The sequence below is a fragment of the Artemia sp. Qi Xiang Cuo genome, chromosome 1 (genome assembly GCF_049724085.1).
Source record: "Artemia sp. Qi Xiang Cuo chromosome 1, ASM4972408v1, whole genome shotgun sequence".
NCBI classification, from domain to species: domain Eukaryota; kingdom Metazoa; phylum Arthropoda; class Branchiopoda; order Anostraca; family Artemiidae; genus Artemia; species Artemia sp. Qi Xiang Cuo.
The window spans coordinates 58,703,637-58,730,367 of record NC_142794.1 but is presented as its reverse complement, the minus strand read 5'-3'; the positions used below and the strand labels follow the sequence as shown (position 1 = coordinate 58,730,367).

Sequence of the window (26,731 nt, the reverse complement as noted above, 5' to 3'; positions counted from 1 at the left end):
GATTGATCGGAGGGTATATAACCCGTCCCCTCTAAATCCATATTTTTCCGTAGTGTAAAATTTTGAGATGGTCATTTGGTGTTGTAGAAACTTCGAAAAAGGCTTATTTGATTGGAAATTGAAAGGGCTAGTGCCCTTTTTATTATTCAAGAGTGATTGAAGGGCAACTAGCCCCTCCCTCCCCCCACGCCCATCAATTACCAATACATATTTAATCAAAATTTTGAGATAGCCATTTTGTTCAGTGCAGTTGAAAGGTCTGGAAATTATGTCTTTGACAACCCCCCGACCTTCTCAAGACTAGGACATAATTTGCACTTTACTGAAAAAAATGGCTGTGGATTGTCAATTTAGTATACATATACTGATATTTATTCCTTAAAGTTTTAATAATTTTTTATCTATAAAGTTAAAAAAAAGTTGAAAGATTTTAAACGTATTTTGTTTATTTAAATCATACAATAAATAACCGAGTCACACTCAAAGCAAGCCAACATTAACATGAATAGGGCTGACAACCCCCATGCCTTCTCAAGACCAGAACATAATTTGAACTTTACTGAAAACAAGATATATTTAAAATAATTTAACTTTTTTTGCTTGTTTAAATTGTTTTACTAGATATATGAAGGGGGAAGTCCTCCCCCTTGCACTCCAATTACAGCGCGAGTGTCTGGTCCCCTTTTTAAGAGTAACAAGAGATTGGAGGGCAAGCAGCCCTTCTCTCAAGCCCGTTCATTTCTCAAATGCATCCAGTCAAAATTTTGAGACAGCCATTTTGTTCAGCATAGTAGAACAGTCCAGCACCTATGTCTTTAGGGATATTAGGCACATCAACCCCCACAATTATGCAATGGGCCGATTATACTTTAAACTAAATGTTGTTCTAAAAATAAATCGAAAGGCATTGTGTTAAATGGTTACCAATAAGACACCTCAACAATATATTGAGAACGACTGGGAGTATTAAATTGTTTTTTTTTTGGATACTACTATTACTACCTCTGTTCTTACAATTTAAATAAACAAAAAGAGTGTAAGTGTATCCAGGTTGTCAAAGAGCATATGTAGAATCTTTTGGGAATGATATTAAGTTTTATTTTTCAGGTCAACTTCAAAAGCTATAAAATTGAATGAATAAATATTTGTGTCAGGATTAAAAATTGTTGAAAAATTTTCTCGAACATACAAGTAGCACCCCTTACTATGGATTCTTATTTAATAAAACTGAAAATATATACAGTATTATTTTATTCTATGAAAAAGACTGTGTCACTAAAAAACGAACGGAAGGTAATTTAAAAAACTACTTCCCTAATACGATTTTTTTAAAGAAAAGTAAGCAGCTCTGTTAAGTTAAGCATAAGCAAAAATAAAGTCGTGTAATATTCCAAGCGTAAAACTACCTGAAATCACTATCAATAAATAGATGAAACTCAAAACGAACAGAAATTACATTAAATAGCTGAGTCAAACTCAAAACGGGCAAAAATCAACATGAGTAGGGTTGATAACCCCTATGCCTTCTCAAGACCAGAAAATAATTTGCGCTTTACTGAAAAAAAAATACGCTTGGAATATTTTCACCTTTCTTACTTTCATGAATCAAAAATTATAAAAAACCTTAACGAAGAAATGTCAGTATGTGTCAATTTAACTCACAATTCACGGTCATTTAATTGTTTGTTTTTTTCAGTGAAGTGCAAATTGTGTTCTGGTCTTGAGAAGGCATAGGGGTTATCAGCTCTACTCATGTCAATTTGTGGTAGTTTTATGCTTGGAAGATTATTTGACTTTGTTTTTGCTCATTCTTGGCTTAATGGAGCTCTTTATTTTTCTTTAAAAAACTTGTCTTGTGGAAAAAGTTTTTTAAATTAATTGCAATAAATATCTATCTATCTATCTATAAGAAAGGCAGGTATTTTGGACTTTATTTGACCAGAAATCAAGCAAGGTTTTTCCGTAGTAGTGCCTATGGGGGAGGGGTTATTAGCCTCCTATATTTTCCTCCTCTACATTTTGATTTCTTTTTTTTATTTTAATTGAAAGATACCCTTTTTGGTATTTCATCTAAAAAAAATTGCCCGATTGATTTTAAAAATACATTCCTCCGCTTTACATTTTAGCGAATCGACATCATTTGATTTTCAGTCTCTATTATAGTTGGAAGACCAGTGTGAGGTCAAAGCCCCTCTGTTACGCCTTCACCACTTTTGACTTATAACAGAAAGTTAGGCTTATAATGCCTTCCCTTAACTGTAGTCATGTAATGTTTTTCAATCTGAATTATTGTAGGCACAAACAGGCCTCATAGCCTCTTCAATGACCCTCCTCAGTACTGACTATAGCAGAAAGGTAGACATGTAGCACCTTGTTTAAATTAGAAACATTCAAGTACTTTTATCCTTGTGAGTGCAGGCACTAAGCGGGCGTGTTGCCCCTTCACCCTGCCAGGAAGGATACCAGTGGCTTGTAACTTTACACCCCGCCTTTCCCCAAAAAATTTTCATTCCAAGTTTTAACAAAATTTTTATTTATTAACAAAATTTTTATTTGTTTAAATCTGATTTGTCTTACTTTATGTGGAAAAATATATGGGAAAAATTAAAATTTTGGATTCAATTTGCTTATACTTACTGCCAACTGCATCCTCTGCTTGATTTTAATAAAAATAAAATTACAAAATGATTATAAATATTAGATTATTTACGTGAAATTTTGCACCCCTAAAATTTCTGCACCCGGGGCAAGTGCCCCCTCTGCCTCCTCCTAAAACCGCCACTGGTCTTCCCTGCTAAGGTACTTATAGAAAACGACAACCAGACATAGAACTAAGTAGATTCTAGCATTCATAATGTGAAAGCCCCCCCCCCTCCCTTTCATTTTGCTGTGAAGCTAATGAAAACCCTATAATTTACTTCTTTTTTACTTGGTCTGGCTGTAGCAAATACCGTGGAATAATAATCGGAAAACTTGAGGTCATCTATCTAGAAAAAAGAGTTAGATATTCCAACGAAAACACAAAATTAAAATTTGGATTGTTCTTAGATTTTTCATTTCTATTCTTTTAAATACGGTACATTAATTGATTATTCTGCTTTTTGCAATGAGGTAGACGCTTGTTAACTTAGGTTTCTTATCTAGAAGTAGAATTTATCTTGAAATTATAATTGAAAGATAACAAACTGAGTTTTCTTCCAATTATTTAGTTTGAAATCTGTGTTGTATTTTTTAGTATTCAACCGAGGATAGTGTTTGGCATGAAAAAAAGGATGTCACCAGAAAAGCATATTGACACCCAAGAAAGTGTGTTCTGTACAAGTGACTTAGGGTATGTAGACAATTAGTTAAATGATTTGTTATTTTGGGGTTTTATTTTTCACCAAAAAGTACTTGCTTAACCTTCGAATCTCTAAGAGCAGTACTTGTGCGTAACGTTGGGTAGAGGGTTGAATTTCTCACTTACAGTGTACCCATCCATCTGTCCTGTATAATTTGGAAGAAACACTTGAAACGGACTAGAACTTGGATCAACAATTAAGTGTCATAATGAAGCAATCAAACAGTCTTTTTCCGAAACACTGACTTAAGTCTTAGGATCTTCTGATTTGAACTGTTTGCTCCTATTTCTGGAACCAAACTGTGACCAACAGAAGCTCTATCATAGATGTACATAGGTGCGATTTTGTGAATTGGAGGGATTCAGCATCACATTTTCTGAGCTAGCGTAAACTAAAGAAATGCATGTATCTCCCATACATTATTTATTCAATTAATTTTTCCCACCTCAATAAATAGAAAAGATTATCATATTAACTTGAGTCAGGGATACATTCCAACGTGAATTCTTAGTTTCTAGTTTCATTTCTAAGGAACAAAACGTTTCTGAGAGCCTTTGTGCCTTAGAGTTCTCAAAAGCTCGAAATGATATTGAACAAAATTTTAAAGATAGTTATTTTAATCAAGCAGTCTTTATTGAATTCAGTATCATACAAATGTATTTTTAGTCTTTAATATTAAAATGCCTGTAAGGGAAAGAGTACCCCTAACTTCGCACGTGTACGTATGTGACACCTGTTTACTAATGATCATCTAGGCTAGAGAAGCAATGATTAAATCTTAGTCATACCCAGGGAGGTTCATGTCCTCTTGTAGTGGGTTATGAAAGAGCTTCTCCACTAGCTATATTTGCTTCAGACCTGCCATTCGGCTCAAGGATTTTGCCCTTGCATGTAAATACGAATCGTATTATTAAGTTGTGTTGTAATGCAGAATCTGAGGAAATTTTGATTTGCAAAAAGAATCCAAACCGCAAAGCATCCATCCAGAAAAGCCTTATGGAACAATTACTGCTGCTACTCGAATCCTAGTTGTTCTAGGACAACTACTACTGTTTTTACCTCTCCTACGATGACTGCTAGTACTTCTGCCACGACTACACCTGCCACAACTTCTAATATCAATACTCCTGCAACAACTACTTTTATAGCGATTGTTCTTGCCCCGACTACCACTTAAAGGGTTAAAATACAAATTATATATAATTTATTTGTATTCACAAATTTAATGAATGTTTTGATTTGAATGTTTGCTGATTGATACAAGAGCTTTTTCCTAGCCGCATTATGCTAGACATTATTAAAATCAAGACTGATTAAGGACTTGGCCCCAAACCTGGCTCTTCTTCAAGGTTGTGTATGCAGGTTTATTGTACCTCTTTCAAATCATGATCATTAAGGGATCATTTAGAAGCCATTAGTGTCCAATGTTTGATGTAAATTAGATTATAAAGTTAACCAATTCAAATAACACTGAGTAAAGCATTTGCTAATCATAATGCTAATCATCATTTAATCAAAGATTGAATTCAGTTATTGATTAAGTGGTTAACTTATCTTTTACTTATTCTCATCAAGTTACACCTTGTTTATAGTTGAACTATGCAGTGCTCGTCCATTTGCATCGATAGGGAACAAGAGATAGGTCTTAAGTTCTTTTTCTCCCAACCTCGTGCATATGGATATGTTACCCTTTTTCGACCCAACATAAATACTGATCTTTTGGTGTCGACTATTTAAGAATGATTCAGTGATCAGGCTTGGCCAATGTCTGTTATAAATGGTAAAGATAGAGTGGGAAATGAAGATGTTTAGTAGACGTATTAGTGTATGGGATAGCAGGAGAGTGGACTTCATTTTAGTACGGGTTTGGTATGGAATTTCATCCTCTTTTAGTTTTAAAAGAGCATCGTAAGCGAAAAAAACTCAGCACTTTTCCGACAATTGTCTCTGCTCTTCATCCATCAAACGTTGACGTTGATACAAAATGTAACACCGGGCTCAAAATAATCTTTTGTTCTGTCATATTCCGAAATGTGAGCTGGTCAGTTAGGCGATAGGCTCGCTAACTGCCAAAAAAATGTAAACAAACAATTTTTTTGTAAATAAACAAACAACACCACATATACAACTATGCCAACGTCATCTATAATAAGATAAATTAGTAAGAGTCTAATAATATCAATGCCAGGAAAATGGATTAGTTGTTTCGATAGATACCATTAAACAAATGTCAATTATACAATGAAACTTGGTAAGGTGGGTGGATCCACAGATGCACTCCAGTGGCGTAATTTCGTCAAAATCCTGGGGAGGGGGCAAAGTTGGAGCTAATTTTTCAAATCACAGTGAAAACTGAAAAATGAGCCATATAGTGCCATAAAGGTAAAGGTACCATAGGCAGCGCAATCGCACTGCCTAAGTATAGAACAATGTTGGCACAATGTATTATTTTTTTGTTTCTTTTAGACCAGGGCACTTCGTATCAAAGGAGTTGTCGCAGAATCTTAGAAAAGGGCTCGTTCGATTGGAAATTGGAATGGCCAGTGCCCTATTTAATAGTTGAAAGTGATTGGAAGAAAACTTACGCCCCTTCCACGCCCACCATTTCCCTAAACACATGCAATAAAAATTTTGAGATAGCCATTTTGTTCAGCGTAGTTGATTTCCAGATAGAAATTATATTTTTGAGGAGGACTTTCCCCCACAGCCCTCAGGGCAAGGGTTGTAGGTTATGCCCTGGGGGCATATAAGGTTTTTTATAGAAAGCTTTGTTGTAAAAACTTCAAAAAGGGCTCGTTCGATTTGAAATTCAGAGGGCTAGTGCCCTTTTTAATAGTCGAAAGTGATTGGAGGGCAACTAACCCCCCCCCTCTCATGCCCACCTTTTCCCCAAACACCTCCAATAAACATTTTCAGATAGCCATTTTGTTCAGCGTAGTTGAAAGTTCTGGAAATTAGATCTTTGGGGATGACAACCCCCCCCCCCCCACAGACCTCAGGACAAGGATTGTAAGTTATGCCCTGGGGGGGGCATATAAGGTCTTTATAGAAAGCAGTGTCGGAGAAAATTAAACAAGGGCTCATTTGACAGAAAATTGAAATGGCTCGGGCCATTTTTAATAGGCGAAACTGATCGGAAGGTAACTACCATTCCTTCCATGCCCTGGGGGAATATAAGGTTTTTATTGAAATCTTTGTCGTAGAAACTTGAAAAAGGGCTCATTCGATTGGAGATTCAAAGGGCTACTGCTCTTTTTAAGAGTCGAAAGTGATTGGAGGGCAACTAACCCCCCTCTCACGCCGAACTTTTCCCCAAACCCATCCAATCAATATTTTTAGATATCTATTATGTTCACCGTAGTTAAAAGTTCTAGAAATTAGGTCTTTGAGGATGATAACCCCCTCAGTGCCCTCAGGGCAAGGGTTGTAAGTTATGCTTGGAGGGCATATAAGGTTTTTATAGATAATAATGTTTTAGAAACTTCAAAAACGGTTTATTCTATTGAAAATTAGAAGGGCCTGTGCCCTTTTAATATTCGAAAGCTATTGGAGGATAACTAACACCCCTTACACCCACCATTTCCCCAAATACATCCAAGCAAAATTTTGAGATAGCCATTTTGTTCAACGTAGTTAAAAAGTCCAGAAATTATCTTTTTGAGGATGAGACTCCCCACACAGCCCACAGGGCAAGGGTTGTAAGTTATGCCCTGGGGGAATATAAGGTTTTTTTTTATAGAAAGCATTGTCGTAGAAACTTCAAAAAGGAATCATTCGATTGGAAATTGAAACGACTAATGCTCTTTTTAATAGTCGAAAGTGATAGGAGGGCAAGTAACCCCCCTCTCACACCCACCATTTCCCCAAACACATCCATTTGAGATAGCAATTGTGTTCAGCGTAGTTGAAAGTTCTGGAAACTAGGCCTTTGATAATGACACCCCCCAAATCCTCCGGGCAAGGGATGTAAGTTATGCCATGGGGGCATATAAGGTTTTTATTGAAAGCGATGTCGTAAAAACTTCAAAGGGGCTCATTCGAGTGGAAATTTAAAGGGCTACTGCCTTTTTTAATAGTTGAAAGTGATTGGAGAGCAACCACCCACGTTCTTGCGCCCATCTCTTTTCCAAATACGTTCAGTCAACGGTTTGAGATAGCAGTTTTGTTTAACGTTGATGAACGATCTGGAAATTTTAACTTTCAGGTTGACAACCCCCTCAATGCCCCCAGGGCACGAATGTTATTTCTTGTCTTGGGGGCATATAAAGGAGTCTATTCGTTGCGTTGACTTAGAAGCTCGAAAAGATCTTTTTCGCTGGAACATCTAAAAGGCTAATTCCCTTATTCATAGTCGAAAGTGATTGAAAAGCTTGATATTTTTACAGTAAAGGTCGATGTGGGTACAATGTATTATTATTGTTATTATTATTATTTTTTTTTTTTTTAGACCAGGGCACTTTGTATCGAAGGACTTGTCGTAGGAACTTCGAAAAGGGCTCATTCGATTGAAAATACAAAGGGCTAATGCCCTTCGTAATAGTCGAAAGTGATTGAAGGTCAACTAATCCCCCTCCCACGCCCACCCTCCCATTTGCCCATTATGTTTAAAAACTAAATGTTGCCTTAAGATTGAATCAAAATGCGCTGTGTTAATGCTAATTCCCAATAAGGCATTTCAGCAGTAACCCAAGAACGACTGAGGGTATTATGTTCAAATGTTCGAGGCTACATCTGCTCTTAAAATTTAACCAAATCCAAATAGCGTAAGTGTATCCAAGCTATCAAAGAAAGTAAACAGATTTTGTGAATGGTATCAAGTTTACTATTTCAAGTCAACTAGAGGAGGTATGAAACTAAATTAAACACTACTATTTGTGTCCAGATTTTTAAAAGGGTGTATGTTGTTAAAAAATTGCAAAAAATTTTTCTCTAGAATACAAATAGCAGGCCAAACTATTAAGTCTTAAAAAAAAACGAAAAGATTTCAAGTATTATTTTCTTTTTCCCTGAAAAGACTATGTCAATATAAAACGAACAGAAATTAATTGAAAAAAGCTTTTTCCACAAAATAAGTTTTTCGAAGAAAAGTAAAGAACTACATTAAACCAAAAATGAGCAAAAATAAAATCTAATAATCTGCCAAGCGTGAAACTATCACAAATCAGCATTGATAGATAAATAAAACCCAAAACGAACACAAATTACAATAAATAACCGAGTCAAACTCAAAACGAGCAGAAATTAACATGAGTTGGGCTCAAAACCCCTATGCCTTCCCAAGGCCAGAGCATAATTTGCACTTAACTGAAAAAAAATACAAATGAATGTGTATTGTCTGTTTAATATACATATACCGATATTTAGTAATCAAAATGTTAATATTATTTGATTTATTATAAGTTATAAAAGTAAAAACATTTATATTTTTTACGTAAAGTGCAAATTATGTTCTGGCCTTGGGAAGGCTTAGGGGTTTTGAGCCCTATTCATGTTAATTTCTGCTCGTTTTGAGTTTGACTCGGTTATTCATTGTAATTTCTGTTCGTTTTTGGTTTAATTTATTTATCGATGCTGATTTGTGGTAGTTTCATACTTGGTAGATTATTTGATTTTATTTTTTGCTCATTTTTGGTTTAATGGAGTTCTTTACTTTTCTTTGAAAAACTTATTTTGTGGAAAAAGTTTTTTTTAATTAATAATAAAGAAAACTGGCCCGTTTCTTTGGATGCTTCAATTATCTTAGTTTTCTTAGTATCTTAGATGCTTAGTTATCTTAGTTTTGACAAGATTTTTGAAGAAACTAAGTTTCAGCTGAGGGGAGGGCAAACTGAGGTGTGTGTGTGGGGGGGGGGAATCAAACCGAGGTCTAGGAGGGGTAGTTGCCCCCCTCATTCCCCATAGCAAATTACGCCCCTGATGTACTCTCTGTGCATCATTCAATCCAACAAAATTAATATAATCCAAACTGGACTATTTTCTCGCTGTTCATCATTCAAACAAACTTGTTACTCAAATGAGCAATATAGAAAACTGGCCTGTGGCATGAAAGTCAACTTTTAGACCAGGACAGATATTTTTTAACGCTCATAAATAATATTTGGTGAGCTGATCAAAGTACATGACATGATTTTTTTCGTAGAAAAATCAGGTCAAGCAACACCATTTTAAAAATGTCGAGGTGGTCCCTACTTTAGGGTTGTGGTACACATAAAACAAAATCTGGTTCAAATACTGAGACAAGGGAAGGACTTGCAAGTAGTAATTGGCTGCAGTCATATTTGTGATGAGGGGTTGGCATTTTTAGCTAGGTAATGTACCTATTATTTGCTTCTGATGTATTTGAGGGTCGAACCTAGGCCACAGTGTAGTGTGTCCACAGATACACTATCAGTCAATCCAACAAGATTAATATAATCCAAATTGGACAGTTTTATCATTGTTCGTTATTCAAAAAAACTTGTTACTCAAACAAGCAATATAAGAAAATGGGCCCTTAGCATGAAAATCAACTTTTGAACTAGGACAGATAATGTTTTTTTTTCATTGATCAGTAGTCTTTGATGAACTGATCAAAGTACATGACATAAGTTTCTTTGTACGAAAATCCGTTAAAGCAATACACCGTTTTAAAAATGTCAAGGGGTCGACTACTTTAGGGTGTGGTACACATGAAAAAATCTGGTTCGAATTTTGCGATATGGGAAGGACTAGCAAGTAACGATTGGATGTTATGTTCTGGTCATTTTTATGATGAGGGATTGGCATCTTTTGCTAGGTGATGTAAGTATTATTTTCTTCCGATGTATTTGAGGGTACGAATACTTGGTATCATGGTATCACTTGGTATCATGTCCGCTACGGAGAGGGACGGGTAAGTCATAATAGGTCGTTATAGCACAGTTATTTTTTTGGTTAGGAAGTTAGAAACTTCTGCAAATTAGTTTACTGTATCAAAAGAATTGGGAAAACAAAATTCAGAGACAGGTGATACAGTTCTAATTAAGAATCGGTTATTAGACGACCGTCGTCTTGAGGAATGAGGGGCCGTGTACTTCTCCTGACTTGTGTACCTATTTTTTTTATTTTTAGCAGTGTCTATCGACAGTAGTATTATCATAGCCCCTAGCAATAGCGCTGCCTAAATAAAGAGCGAAGTGGGCTCTATGTATTCTTTGTTTATTTTTAGCTTCTCACCAAACCCCTTCGTATGGAAGGGGTTATCATAGAAACTTTAGGGGGGGGGGGCAATTGATTAGAAATTGTAATTTCTTGTGCGATTTTTAAGAGACAAAAGTGACTGGAGGGTAATTTTCGATTACCCTACTGACAAAAATTCAAATGAATTTACTGAAAAAATGTGCATTGTCAGCTTAATATGCATATGCTGATATTTATTTCTTAAAATCATAATTAATTTTTGATTTCTTAAAGTTATAAAAGTGAAAACATTTAAAATAATTTTTTTCGTAAAGTACAAATTATATTATTGCTTTTAGAAAGCATAGAGGTTTAGAACCCTACTCATATTAATTTCTGCTCGCTCTGAGTTTTACTCTGTCATTTACTTTAATTTCTGTTTGTTTTGGGTTTCATATTATTTATTGATACTGATTTGTGGTAGTTGTATGCTTGGTAGATTATTGATTCTATTTTTGTTCATTTTTGATTTAAAGGAGTTCTCTACTTTTTTTGAAGAACTTATTTTGTGGAAAATTTTTTAATTAATTTCTTTTCGTTTAATAATGACATAGTCCTTTTAAGGGAAAAAGACTGATCCTCTTCTAAAGTTAAACAACAATCCCTTCCATAAATACTTTAAATACCCCCTGGGCATAACTTACAACCCTTGCTCCTAATATCTGGAGTTTTTTTTTAAACCCCAAAAGCCTTGCTATATGACATTTAGACTATTTTGAATACTATGACTATCTCAAAATTTCTATTAGATGCATTTCGGGACAATATGTGTGTGTGGGGGGAGGGAGTAGCTGCCCTCCGACCACTTTGACTCTTGAAAAGAGCATTCGAGCGTATGATTACCAATCCAATGAGCCCCCTCCGAAGTGTATATGAACACGCTTTCTATAAAAACCTTATATCCCCAGGGCATAACTTACAAATGTTGCCCTGAGGGCTGGAAATGATAGGCTTGGGGGGGGGGGGGAATGATTCTCCCTCCGATTACTTTTGACTATTAAAAAGGGCAATAACCCACTCAATTTCCAATCGAATGAGCCCTTTTTGAAGTTTTTACGACAACGCTTTCTATAAAAAGCTTATATGCCCCCAGGGCATAAATTACAACCTTAGCCCTGAGGGCTGTGAAGGTTGTCATACTCAAAAACATAATTTCCGGACCCTTTCAACAAAATGGCAATATCAAAATTTTGATCGGAAGTGTTTGGGGAATTGATGGGAATGGGGGGGGGGTGCATTCGCCCTTCGATCACTTTTGACTATTAAGAAGGGCACTAACCCTCTCAATTCCCTATTGAATGAGTCCTTTTTGAGGTTTCTACGACAACGTTTTCTATAAAAACCTTATATGCTCCCAGGGCATAACTTACATCTTTGCCCTGGGGGATGTGGGGGGTTTTTCTTCCTCAAAGACATAATTTCTGGACCTTTTAACTAAGTTGAACAAAATGCCTAACTCAAAATTTCGATTGAATGTGTTCAGGGAAATGCTGGGCGTGAGAGGGGGTTAGTTGCCCTCTAATCACTTTCGACTATCAAAAAGGGCACTAGCCCTTTCAATTTCCAATCAAATGAGCCGTTTTTGAAGTTTTTACGGCAACACTTTGTAGAAAAACCTTATATTCCCCCAGGGTATAACTTACATCCCTTACCCTGAGGGTTGTGGGGGGGGAGGTTGTTATCCTCAAAGACCTAATTTCCAGAACTTTAAACTACGTTGAACATAATGGATATCTTAAAATTTTTGAGTGGATGTGTTTGGGGAACAGATGGGCCTGATAGCGGGGTTATTTGCCCTTTAGTCATTGCCAACTATAAAAAAGGACACAAGCCCTTTCAATTTCCAATTGAATGAGCCCTTTTTAAAGTTTCTACGACAACGCTTTCTATAAAACCTTATATGCCCCAGGGCATAACTTACAAACCTTGCCCTGAGGGGTGTGGGGGGTTTGTCATCCTCAAAGACATAATTCCCAGAACTTTCAATTACTTTGAACAAAATGGCTATCTCAAAATTTTGATTGGATGTTTTATGGAAAATGGTGGGCGTGAGAGGGTGGTTAGTTCCCTTCAATCGCTTTCGACTATTAAAAAGGGCACTCGCCCTTTGAATTTCTAATCAAATGAGCCCTTTTCGAAGTTTTTTACGACAACTCCTTCGATACGAAGTGCCCTGGTCTAAAACAAAGAAAGAAAAGAACGCTATTGCGCTGCCTATGACTAGCATAATGTCTGTTTTGAATGTCTGTTTCGCTAAAACTGCAGTATTTACCGACTGAGATTGAGATTTCGTTATATGTCATGTCACTATTTTCATGTTCTTTATTTAACCAAATCGAAAATTATGGCACCATCTGTAAAATCACGGCAGAAATCGGTAAAACTGCTACGTTTACCGACCAAGTTCGAGACTGTAGATGACATGTCAGTATTTTCGTAGTCTCTGTTGAACCGACAAAATATTTGGTGGAGTCGGAAAAATGGTGGCGCTTCGCGCCACGATTTTACCGAGTCATTTCTTTACTGAGTGTCCAAAAACATTGGGGGGGCATCCCCCTTCCCTATATGTGGCGACCCTGACTGCGACTAAAACTATTACTACTAATGCGATTGCGACTGTGACGGCTATTGCTGTGACTATTGGTACCACATTTACTACAACTACTTACTATTGAACTAAATCAAAAGTTTTAAATGCATCCAGGTAGTCAAAATGGCACATAGATGCATTATCTCAGTAGCAGAATAGAATATTAAGTTGAAAGTATAAGGAAAGATACGGAGGATGTACAACTAAATCAAAATACACTTTGTATCCAGATTGTCAAAAGGGCGTCTATGCAATATCCTAGGAACCAGCTAAGGATATTAATTTATAAATTTCAGGATATGTTTTTGGGGATGTTTAACTAAATCAAAAGACAATGCGTACATCAAAGGTTGTCACAGGTCTTATTAGCAGTTTCTAAGGAACGGCTAACGGGTGTTTTTTCCAGGTTGTCAAAAGGGCATATATACAATAGCTTATGAATGTCTAAGCGTATTAATTTGAAATTTTCAAGGTATCTTGACGAGGAGGTTGAGCTGAATCAAACGATACTATGTGCATCCACATGGTTAAAAGAACATAGCTGAAATATCTCAGGGATGGCTAAGTGTATTAAGTCAAGACTTTCGGTGCAAGCCAAAATCTTGGGAAAAAACTGGATTTTTTTAAACAAATATTCCTTTCATTAACCATTAAAACTATGTAAACTCAAAACGAACAGAAATCAATTTAAAAGAACTTTTCAACAAAAAAAAGTTTCTCAAATGAAATCAAAGAGCTACGTTAAACCTGAGACGAGCGGAAATAAAGTCAAATAGTAATTCAAGTGTAAAACGCACTTAAATCGCAATACTTAAGCGAAATCCATAACGAACAGAAATCATGAGCAATGCAATAGCACTGCCTAAGTAAAGAGTAAAGTGGGTGATCGTATTCCAAGAAGATAAAATAACAGTCTGCCAAGACTGTTACGCAATAGCACTGCCCCGTATGTCCCTATGCAATGTTGCGAGGATTCCGCGAAGGCCAATGATTTGCCATATAGGTGTCATTCGGAGAAAATGCCGTGAAGAAACATCTGTTCACAATGCATTAGCTTGGAAATACCATGTAGCGCCCTTAGAAAATGCCGCCATATGGAAATGCCATGTAGCGCCCATAGGGATTTGCCGTGTAAAATCCAAGAGAAGGACTGGCCGCACAAATTACAGTGCCTCCCACTACTCTTAACTATACAAGACTGTGTAACTAAATTCTGTTAAGCCCCAAATGAACAAACTTAATGAAATAAAGATTAAAAATAATTGTCTTTAGTAACTGTATGGGAATATGGCCTATGAATTTAGGAAGCTGATTAAACAGATTTTCAGTAATTCTAAATCGATTTGTTATTTTATAATGTTTATTTGATTGCTTTTTGGTTCTCTATAAACTTTTTTTTTTTTTTTGCGCCACAAAATTGCAGAAAATGCCCTCTTTGATGGGGCCTGCTCTTTTTGCTACTTAAAAAGGGCACTAGAACTTTCAATTTGCTTATGAATAAGCCCGGCCCCATCGTGATGTTTTAGAATCAATGGTTTGATACAAGTACCTTTTGGGAAAAAAGAGAGACAAAAAGAAAAGGAAAACAAAAGCAAATGGACAGCCTCTGTGACCAACCTTCACGAAAAAAGAAATACAAAGTCCGAATTTTTGCAGATAAGTTTTAAAACCTCTTTATCGAGGTCGCCTGATATCACAGTTTATAGAATTATCCAGTAAGTTTATCGCAGATCATTTCTGGTCTTCATTCTCGGTGCGAACAAAAAGCTCCTCCCACTTATTTCTGCATTAGCGGGTTAATCTGTTTCCGTCAATCAATGAGAAATGGTTACAAAGTGCATTATTCGTAATAGCGGGTTTCCACTTGTTTCGCGTCCAAGAGAAATCTGACTTGTCTACCCGTGAAAAGATCTAATGCCGCTTATGTTTATATCTGCAAAAACGTTCTCTGGAGCACTCTCACCCTGGTCCGGGTTTTTATAATGGGTGAGATAGGGAATGATCATACTGCTAATTCTATAAACTGTGCCTGATATGCTGGATTTGATTATATAATTCTCATCTTAGATCACTTTCCTTCTTTGAGGAGTTTTCTACCCTTTTCAAAATTTGTCAAATTTTGTAAGACTCGTAACTTCTGATGAGTGATTTTATACTTGATGAATTTATATATTTTGCATTATCATAAAAAGCCGATTCTTTTGATGTATTAATTTTGTTATCAAACTTCCTGTTTTTTAGAGCTTCGCTTACTATTAGCACGAACTGTTCCTTACTTACAGTTCGTTACCACAATCTGTTTGAAAAGTACACCGAAGAAATTTGGCTTCAGCTACCTGTTATATGTATGAGACACTTAATAATTTAGATAAAGTGAAATTCCTTAATATACTAAAAAGTAAATGTTTGAAATACTGGGTCCGTTTGTGGGAGAGAGTCATCCGAATTAGTAGACATATGTTTCTTGTGTGTAAATTTTAAGACTGGGTATTACCTCCTGTATTATGAAGTATCTTTCTGCTATATTTGGTTTTTCTCAGGAGACGTTTTAGAAGCTTTGAAAACGTTTGTTTGAAACTAAAGTGAATTCTTTGAACCTATCGAATTGAGAAGTTGCAGAGTAGGTAAAGCACATGGGTATATCGACTATTTTTGGTATACCTGGCATAATGAATTTTGTAAAAAAGAAAGGAGGGGGTAGCAGTATATCAGAAATGAAAGGGAAAATGATAATGCAATAATAAAGGTAGGCTAGGTAATGAGTTTTGTGTTTGAGTCAAGCCTGATGATAAGCAATGGTGTACCATTTTCTCTTTATTCGGATTCTTCTAATGGGTTTTGTTGTACAGAAAAGCTTGAGGAGAATTTTGACACAGTATTGTAATGGGAAGGTAAAAGAATATTCAACTTTGATTTCAGGATTTGACCTAAAATATTTAGTTGTTTATTACTTTCTGGAAAAGCGTCAGAGAAAGCAGTTGAAAATGAACCTGACTGATCTCTCCTCTTACACTAGTAATTGCGAATCTCTGATTGATTTGTGTGTTTTTCTTGTCGGGCTTTGTAGTATGTTCGAATGTATTTCGCTTTTACTAAGTTCTAATTTAGGGACACAAGGTTGGAAATGAAAGGGAGTCAAAGTTTTTGACTAGATTGGAGACGCTCCTTAAATATCTCTTGCGAACACCAGCACAAAGCAAAAAATCGATTTGTTATCATAAAATAGATGACCCATTGTTAAGAAGGACTCCCTGCCTCCCTACCATATCCTTCAGTTTACATTATAATGTGGTACTTAGGATTTTAGCTTCAATACAAAGAGAATTTCAAAAGAATATTTCCTAAATGGCATAGTTACCCACGTCATGTCTTAACTTGTCTATGTGTAATAATCATTCAAGAGAAATACTGGAAAACGTCGCTATATGTATATAAATAGGTTCCTTGATACCTGCCAACATGTCAATAGAGTCAAATGTGCAAAAATTTAATCTTAATATGTTCAAAAAAGTTTAGGTCTCGATGGATGAGGTGGCATATGTCTATCTGGATGATACACATTATAATAAATTGCCATTGAAATAACGCCAAGAAAAAATAAAATTGGAACACTGATAATAGATGGCAGAATATACCAAGATCTACTTTCCAAACTATAAACCTGAAAAAACCATAGAACAATCATGGCAATGTTTTCGGCACCGTATATAATGTAATACGTAATGTATTTAAGTCGACCAGGAGATGATTTTAAGTTTATCACACAAAAGATGTAGACCCATCCCATGATAATGTTGAAAAGGAACTCGGCGCAAGGTTTCTTCTTTCCATCTTCGGATACACAAATGAGTGTCTGCTGAAATAAAAAAGACAACTGTGAAAGACGATTGGTAAGTCGAGGTATAACACTAGGAAGAAAAAAAAATTTGGATGGTGCATAACTGATATTCCGAACCATCAATGATAAGCTCAATCTTTGAAACATACTTTTGTTTCAAAAGGTATTAGTAGACCAACATTTGATTAAATTGTTTTAGACATGATTATTGATCATATATCACCCCTTGATCATAGATCATGATCATAGACATCCATCAATAAAGCCTCATCAATGAAGCCTCAAACGGATTGAGTCAGTCAAATGAAGGTAAAATATAATGGTATGTGATAACTATTTGCTTGTATTGGCTGCATGTATATTTAGCATGGCTGTGCCATTGCGTGGTAGTATGGCTTCTGAAACTGGGATGTAATAAAACCAGCTTTTTAATTCTTTCAAATTGAATGGCTATTACAAGATTTACGATTGATAAGATCTTGATCCTAATTGAACCAGAATTGTTAAAATCATTGATTTTGAATTGAAGTTATCAAGTATTTTGGAGTAGAATCGCAGACACCCCTTTTTTAGTAAAACTATTAAAACAACTTTTTTTTGTGCCCCTTTGTCTAATTAGCCATACTCCCCAATTTTCTGTATTTGCAGTTTTTCAGTAATTCTGAATGTAAGAAAGTAAATATGAAATTTTTGTCATTAAGAATACTCCTGCTTAAAAAACGTATATGAATAAGACAAAAAACTAATTATTTTGAACAGGGTACTCATAGTTGTCCTAAATCATAACAAATATGGTAAAAGTCACATTGGCCTACTATTGTTAATCTTTAAAGGAACTAAATAGCAAAGTGTCTTATATATGCTATGGATCAGAAATAACTCTCCAAATAAGAGGCTTGGGAATCCTCTAAGTTGATTGTAGCCATCAACCTTTGGTTCATTACGGAATCTCCAAATACCAAGGACACTGAAAATGAAATGTGATTCTTTTAATTGTTTAAATGAAAGCTTTTACAACCATATATATCATATGAAACTAGGAAAAAAAAAATGAGAATTCAATTCTTAATCTGAAAGGCATTCATATGGAGATATGCAGTTTTGGTTGGAGCGGGCATCAATTAAAAAAAAAAAAAGAAGAAACATGGGTGAAAAATTATCTAATATGTATGGACCAAACAGCCTGAGAAGGTGCTGTTTCCTTTGAAGGAGTAGTGGTCTTTCTGAATCATCAGGTTGTTAATGTTTGTGTTTTAATGTTTGACACAAAGCAGTGTCAAATTTAACTAATTAATGTTGCTTGTTTATTCGTAAGATTCAAAATGGAAACCCAAATTGGAGATATGATATTGGTCCTTTGGCTTATCGAAACTTGCTTAAATTATTTGTTTTTTCAACTAGTAATTCAATGATTTTGGTTTTATAACTTGGTATACGTTTAAAAAATAGCTTTGTGTTATTCTGCATAAAGAGTATGCGTCGGCTATATATATATATATATATATATATATATATATATATATATATATATATATATATATATATATATATATATATATATATATATTTATATTTGAAAAGACTTTAAAAGTTTGGTAGACCTTGATTGAATGTCCTATTCGACACTCTCCAAATGTGATCTTCCCTTACTTTAACAATTGTGTCCCGTCCCTATTTTGGCCAGATATAACCCTAAATAATAATATTAGTCCATTTCTTTTTTAATTTTTATATTTTTTTATATAGATAAAATAATGGTTAGGCCTAAATATGTATTGAACTGGTTGGTAAAATTATAGGAAAGTCTTTACCTGAAGAATAATCCACAATGTCATGACTGCCCAATGTACACCAACTCCAATGAACACAACTAGTTTGAACTGTGTCGCAAAAAGGGCAAGTGCAATTACTCTTGACGCAATGGCACAGCTCTGCCAGAGAAAATAGAAAATTTGTCCCCCAAAGCTTAAATTGGGTTTATCTAGCATGGCGTATCTTAAGATTCTTTGATAAGAGGTTAAAGCGAGTGAAAGTGATCCGAGAGAAATAACTGCAGAAGCCACTTGCACCAGCACTGGAAGATCAACATGATTAAAGGATCGTGTGACAAAAGAAATTTGAAAGCTAATTCCGATTACAAATTGGGTCCAAAATAGTTTTGTGTCATCTTCTGAAGTAAAAAAGCTCTCAGGTCTATGCTAGCATTTAAGTAAATCAGTAGTAAAGAAGTGTTTTCACCAGTAAATTACGGTTAACAGCTCATTGTCGTTGATTCAGTTGCCAAATTTTCATTGAGGGAGGGGGTCTCGGACAATATTCTAGGGAAATTGCGACTATCCAATTGTATGCTTTTGAAGCCCTTTGAGGTACTGTAACGTTTGTAATAGCTGGCACCTGTCTATGTGCATATGGTTAGTCTTGAGGAATATTTCATAATACGACGTTCATTGCAAACCAAGGCTTTCATTTCCTGGATAGTATCTAATTTTAAAATAGCTTGGAGTAAATTTTACAACAATTTATTTTGGCCATGCTCTATATCTTAGTTGTTTAGAGAAAATTGTGTTAGGCTACATCAGATTTCCGAAGAGTGGGTAAAAATTTATGATCTTAGGAATAAAGGCTTGCGATTTAGATCATCTCGTATTATTTAAGGATCTTGCGTATAATTATTAAAAGGATCATAGCCACTTGTCAATTCCGGACTATAAATTCTACTACCATGATTGCACGAGGACCAATTTTCTCTGAAAGAATAAATCAATTTCATGACATAGACATTCGTCCATGAATAGTTTAGAAAATACGTCATAAATACCCCCCCCCCCTTTTTTTCGTTTTTAATTCAAATAGATTCAATTTTTCTTGGTAGCAGAAAAAAAACATTTTCTTAGAAATAAAACTTTCTTTTTATTTCACTTTTTTGATAAACCTGCTAGTAAAAAATGTAAGTCTTTTCACGTTTCATCGTAGCCATTGTCGAACGTACTATAACGCAAAAGTGACCCAAGAAGTACAATAAATCGTCCTAAACGATTCATGCTTTGTACTAAAAATCATAGGCAGCGCTAGCGCTGCCTAAGTAAAGAACGATGTGGACACAGTGTGTGTTTTTTTTTTCTCCATACCCGGGCATTTCGTATCGAAGGAGTTGTCTTAGAAACTTCGAAAAGGGCTCATTCGATTGGAAATTGGAGTGGCTAGTGCCCTTTTTAATAGTCGAAAGTGATTGGAGGGCGATTGGCCCCCCCACGCCCATCATTCACCCAAAAACCTTCAATCGCAATTTTGAGATAACCATTTTGTTCAGCGTAGTTGATTTCCAGATAGAAAATATGTTTTTGAGGAGGACACTCCCCATCAACCCTCAGGGCAAGGGTTATAAGTTCCAATCGAATGAGCCGTTTCCAAAAGGATTCATTCGATTGGAAATTGAAAGGCCTAGTGCCATTTTTAATAGTCGAAAGTGATTGGAAGGCTTGCCATTTTTAAAGTAAAGATCGATGTGGGTAAAATGTATTATTATTTGTTGTTGTTGTTATTTAGACCAGGGCACTCCGTATCGAAGGAGTTGTCGAGTGAAGTTTGAAAAGGGCTCATTCGATTGAAAATAGAAAGGGTTGATGCCCTTTTTAATAGCCGAAAGTGATTTGAGGGTAACTAATCCCCCTTCCACAACAATCCACCCACGCCAGCCCTCCCGTTTCTACTCCTAATATTTAACCAAATTACAATTGCGTCGGTGTATCCAATCTATCAAAAAAAGAGAACAGATGTTTTTGCGTAAGGTATCAAGTTTTCCATTTCAGGTCCGCTAAAAGAGGTATGAAACTATTTTAAAAAGTACCGTACTATTTGTGTCCAGATTTTTAAAATGGTGTATGTTGTTAAAAATTGCGGAAAATTTTTCTCCACCATACAAATAGCAGGCCAAACTATGAAGTCTTAAAAAACGAAATGGTTTAAAATATTTTTTTCTTTCTCTCTGAAAGGACTGTGTCAATATAAAACGAACAGAAATTAATTTCAAGAACTGTTTCCACAAAATAATTTTTTCACAGAAAAGTGAAGGACATAATTAAGCAAAAAATGAACAAAAATCAAATCAAATAATCCACCAAACGTGAAACTTCCACAAATTAGCATCAATAAATAAATGAAACACAAAACGAACAGAAATTACAATAATTAACCGAGTCAAACTCAAAACGAGCAGAAATTAACATAAGTTGGGCGCAAAACCCCTATGCCTTCCCAAGGCCAGGACAAAATTTGCACTTTACTGAAAAAATACAAATGAATGTACAGTGTCAGTTTAATATACCTATACTGATATTTAGTAATCAAAATGTTAATATTATTTTATTTAATAAAGTTATAAAAGTAAAAAATTTATATTTTTTCAGTAAAGTGCAAATTATGTTCTGGCCTTGGGAAGGCATAGGGGTTTTGAGCCCTATTCATGTTAATTTCTGCTCGTTTTTAGTTTGACTCGATTATTTATTGTAATTTCTATTCGTGATAATTCACAAAAATAGTAGATATTTTGGTCACATGTACATATGATCGAAATATGTTTTTTTTCAATATTTTTGTATTATCAAGTATATTTGTGAATTATCACTGTCTAATAAAAGAATTTACCCCTATTTGAACCTTTATTTGTCGTCATGGAAAGGCAGTGTGGTCTTCAAAACTGCCTAGGTTACCGCGTTGATTTTTTCAGTAGACTGACTAAAATGACTGAGCTCTATTTTCTAACCAAGCTTACCTATGAATGCCCTTTGCAATTGTTCGCCTTCGAGAGATGGTGGCCTCACTGCCAAAATGTAGATTTGTAATACAAGCTGTGGCGCGTCTTGTATGAAGCTCTGCATAAGATTCAACATTGAAGCGTCTCGTTCCGCATGCAATAAGAGATTAAAGTAGTCCACTTGTTGCTCTAGTTCTTTTTTCCTTTTCGGCCATGGACAATATAAGCCCTGAATGTTCATCCGCTGGACACGACTTTTTCGGCTTTTTAAACCGTAGTAAACAATGTCTAGGTACCTGTGATAGGAATAGCTCTATATAAATATTATGCACATCTTATAAACTTTCGGGATTCAAAGGGCTTATTAATAGTTTACAATGTCTTCAGCTGATCGTCCCCTGTCTTTCTTTTCAAATTGAAGATAGTATACTCCCAAAGTCGGAAACGAAAATAAAATCTGAGATAACTTACCAATTTAAAATAATCAAAAAGTCATGTTTTATATTAAATAATAACTACATGACGCCAGGTAGTGACAGTAAGCATATAAAAGAGTTCACCCAAAACGAGTATTCGTATAGGCCACATTGCGAGGGCTTGGAAGCAGAGAAATCAGAGGAGTGTTACAGCTACCGTAAATTCAAAGCTGTTAACATGGGGAAATCATAGGCTGATCTTGGGGAGGGCCCTCCGACAAAGCAAGTGGCTACACGTAAGGGCCGAGGGCCTAAATTTTAATCCAGACAAACCGACGGTGTCAGACCCTCCAACTTGATTTTAAAATTTGTATCGAGAAAGTTCGAACAATAAGTAAAGAATGTTCTACTTGGAAGCATTTTCATCAGCAAGTCTCTTTGGGAAATGATGTTAATTTCTCTCTTTTTTTTGCAATTGAGATTTGATCATTTATGCTCCTTGCTGTAAAAGGGTGTCCCGACTTTTTTGTTTTGATAATTTTAATCTTCAATTTTAGTTAATCTTATATTATGTTTTTTTTTTATTTTCTTTGGCAGAGTAAATATGCAAGTTCAACTAGAAAATTATTTAGAGGATTCCACGACTTGACCGCATCAATCAGGAAAGGGGCGGTTCACTAACCATCTAAACTTCTAGCAAAGTTAACATTCCGGTAGCACAGTGAATTGATGCTCTGCTTGACAATACGGCACCCGGGGTTTGATTCCCGCTGCTGCAAGGTTGGGTGACAGGTATGCTATCTGTCCAAGCAACTGGAACGTCGATTCGGCGCCCTGTGCGCCATCAATGATTCCGGAGGATCTTTATCCTTTACCATTTCATCTAACAAGGCTCACGCTCCAAAATAATTAGTAATTATAAACAATAAATGATGTTTAGCATTAAATATGAGAAGTAAAGATATTCAGCCAAAATGCATGCAGCTAGTAAAAAAGAGCACTTTATTAAATGAATCTCGGTTTTCGTTCCATCAGTTAACTTTATTTGTTACAACAGTTTCATAAGCATACATCTGATCGAATGTAATGGGAGATTAAATTAAAACAAGTTTTCAAATAAAAGTAAGGAGAAACATTAAAACTTAAAACGAACAGAAATTTTTCCGTATATGAGGAGCACCCCCTCTACTCAGCCCCTCGCTCGTTACGTTTAAGTTTTTTATTGATTTAATACAGCTTCTTATTCCGATCCAACGGCCCTGTACAAAAAGTAAAACTTTAGGGGGCAGCTCCCCTCAAATACGGAATAATTTCTGTTCGTTTTAAGTTTGAATGTTTTTCCTTACTTACAGTTCAATAAAACTTGTTTTTTAAATGTTATTTTTGATTGTTCAAATCATGCCCAGGCCTAACCAAGATTTGATGGGGGTTACTGGTCCCACTAATCTCTGATTTCTAGCTGATAAACTGTATATATGAACAATTGTAAATTGATTTGTAGCGTCCTGATTTTCAGTTCTTTTTTCTTCTTAATAATTAAAAATATTGGATTGAAATTAAGATTTTGGGCAAAAAGATATCAATTTTTACCACCTCCCCCTCCCCAAAATCTGAAGACACAATGGGAGTTAGGATATTGAGACATGGAAAAAAACATCTTTGAGCCATCTACCCTGCCACCGAAAAAATGACCCACCACCCCTGGCGGGTCATTTTCTCCCGGAAGGGAGATAAGAGATTAACTCCTGCCCCCTCCCCCACACATACCTCTTTGCATATTTATCTGAAGGATAATGGAGAGTTTGACAATTTAGGCATTATGTGAACTTTAAGGCGTCTGTCCCCCCTCCTCGCCCACACAAGGACATACCAGTCATCCCTCATAATTGCTGATGAGCAGTTATAGATCACTAAACATAATTAATTAAAATTCAAGTGAATTAACTTAGTTTAATCAAGCATTAAGATAAATATCCATATTAACCGTTTGTATTGTATGGACTACGTCACTTTTCAGGAACGAATGCAACCACTTTGTGGCATTACTTCCTCTACAACTGGGAAGCTCAATATATAATTATATGATACTTTTCAAGTAATGTTTGTCTCGGAATTTTCAGTCGATTGCAACTTGGTCCTCTTTGGGAAAAAACCGTAGCTTGGTGCCACAAAATGACAGAAAACGCCACTTGTCCGTGGCACAATCTTTTTGTTCACTTAAAAAGGGCACCAGAGCTATTAATTTCCGTTCAAATAAGCCCCCTACCGATCTTTTAGGATAATTGGTTCGACACGATGACCCCTGGAAAAAAAACAAAAACAAATACGCGTCCGTGATTTTCTTCCTAAAAAAGAAAAATTAAAATCTTCATTTTTACAGATAGGAGCGTAAAACCACTACAGTAGGGTTCTCTGATGTGCTGAATGCCACGTTTTTGGAAAATCAGGCAAATTTATTAGGCTCGTAGCTGTTGACGGGTGACATTGGACTGCTCACATTGTCCTAATCAGCTTATCTCAGTAAAGTAACATTAGTTATTGCGTCTTGGTTATGATTCTGCAAGGTAGAATCAAATGTTGTTCATCTTATAAACCTATTAATGGAAGCAGTGGAATTCATAGATGGTTTGGAAGCCATAGTGTGGTAATTTAAATTGATATTAAACCGCTTGACAAAGACTTTGCAATAATGACCTGGATCCACTTTCCATGTCCTGATAATTCTCATTCATCTCGAAAACGCCGGTCTTGCAACTTTCCACTGGTCGCGAGTATCAATAGAAAGCAAAGCTGGCTTCGCTAGCCATCTCACGAATATCACTCTTATGTTTCCTAATACAAAAGACCCACTACAAAACCAAAGATTGTGGAAAATCATAATTTAACAAGTTTCCTTCAAAAATACTTTTCTTCAAAATTACTGCTGAAAATTGTTCTACTAATTGAGGGGATTGTCACTATTAGGGTTGCCACTGAAAAGAAATCAATAGAATTTCTTTGAACAAGTCAACCAGTTCTTACTAGGACTTATTTTAATTTCGGTCTCGCAACGCTTTCATGTTTATATCGCCAATACCAACGCAAAATGACGGGTATGATTTTATGATATTATTGTGGGAAAGCGAAAACAAGGTGTTCAAACCCTTTTAGATAAAAATTATTGGTCAATGTTTAAATAATAATCGTTTTGCAATCTTGATTAAGGTTTAATGCGCACGTAGCTGTAGCCTAAATCTAGTTCAACAGAAAATTAGGACAAGTAATGATATATATTATTACTGTTAACTTATTTCTCTTCAAACTATATTAAAATGAGCGAAACGTGATAAAACACGGTTTAAAATTCAAGTTTTGGCGGTGTTTAGTAGCTCAAACATCAGAAGATGTCATGAGCAGAGGCTTAGATCAGAGACAACGAATATCAACTGATTAGTTTTCTACTGTGGTTATTTATCCCTCTATCTTGAATTCTTGCTAAAGTCTGCAATAAATTCAGAAAAACGTCCTAATAAAATTCAAAATCTTCAGATTTTGTAGATACTCAAAAATCATGAAAGAATCCATCGAAAGTCTTAAAATCTTGCAAATCCGGATAAATCTTGGAGACAATGGTTACTGCTTCGACAATGAATATGAATATATTACTAAACTTTAAGTGAGTAGTGCGAAATACTCCAGGATTCGGCTATGATTGTTCTGCCTGATCCAAACGTATTTGTTTTGTGATTCGTTTTGACAAATCTGTCAGACTAACAGTAAAATGCCCAAGTACAATTTTTTTTTACCGCTTCATTCGAGATTTTCTGAATACACCTTGTCACCTCCTTTCCATTTATCTGAAGTTCGTTTGAAAGTTTTACAAAAAAAAAAAATAATATTAAAATGGTGAAAGTTTGATCATCTCACTGATCCATACGAGATTGAAAGTCTATTCGAAATAGCAATGTTGAAGTGACAGACAATTTTATTGGTAATCAAAGCACAACATTTTAGGAAACATAATAGTACATAAATAATACCCTGAAGGAATTTCTCAAGACTAACAAGGCGGTTATTATGTTAGGCTAAAAAATAATTGGAAAAGATGATAAAAGAAACAGAAAGGAGACTACATACCTGCAGATAAATCCAATTTGAAGAAAATGCAGGAGGATTCGGAAGGTCTTCCAGCAAATAGAAATTTGTGATCGTTTTTGGAAGATACTACCTTCTTTTCCACATTTGTGATCACTGAGCCAATACCAGTATAGACTATGGAATAAAGAAATTGAGTAAAGCAAAGTGACATATTAAACTCTTGTGGTAACGAATTGTAAGTAAACACTGACCCATGTCAACAATAACCCAAACCCTAAGACAGATTTTTGATAACAATATTTACATCAAAAGACTATGTCTTTTGTGATTGTTCCAAATATGTAGAGCTCGTTAAGTTTAAAGTTTCCTATCGGAAGTAATTCGCATTTTCATATTGTGATGGGTAATTTCAAGTTTGGTTTTCTTGATCTGTCTGGAATGAACATGGATTTTGTTAATTTTGTTGTTTCGAGTGGTTTGTATGCCCTCGTGGGCGTACCAACGAGAATAACTTCACAA

The 26,731-nt window shown here is 35.4% G+C and overlaps 2 protein-coding genes across 9 annotated transcripts in view; one reads left to right on the top strand and one right to left on the bottom strand.

Moving 5' to 3' along the window:
• The window catches only part of LOC148956525 (uncharacterized), a 161,671-nt gene that overhangs the window by 29,742 nt on the left and 105,198 nt on the right, over positions 1-26,731 (top strand). For all 5 annotated transcript variants that reach the window (XM_089085779.1, XM_089085801.1, XM_089085762.1 and 2 more), the window contains one exon: positions 3,236-3,331. In XM_089085779.1, coding sequence (XP_088941905.1) covers positions 3,261-3,331 — 71 coding nt within the window. In that variant the 5' untranslated portion in view covers positions 3,236-3,260. Of the gene's footprint in view, positions 1-3,235; positions 3,332-26,731 lie in introns of those variants that run through there.
• The window catches only part of LOC148956526 (XK-related protein 6-like), a 34,061-nt gene continuing 23,935 nt past the window's right edge, over positions 16,606-26,731 (bottom strand). For 3 of the 4 annotated variants that reach the window (XM_089085859.1, XM_089085848.1, XM_089085827.1), the window contains exons 5-8: positions 26,252-26,386; positions 21,738-22,015; positions 18,778-19,040; positions 16,606-16,984 (exon numbers count right to left, since the gene is read on the bottom strand). In XM_089085859.1, coding sequence (XP_088941985.1) covers positions 16,631-16,984; positions 18,778-19,040; positions 21,738-22,015; positions 26,252-26,386 — 1,030 coding nt within the window. In that variant the 3' untranslated portion in view covers positions 16,606-16,630. The remainder of the gene's footprint in view (positions 16,985-18,777; positions 19,041-21,737; positions 22,016-26,251; positions 26,387-26,731) is intronic. The other variant, XM_089085838.1, reaches the window with a different exon arrangement.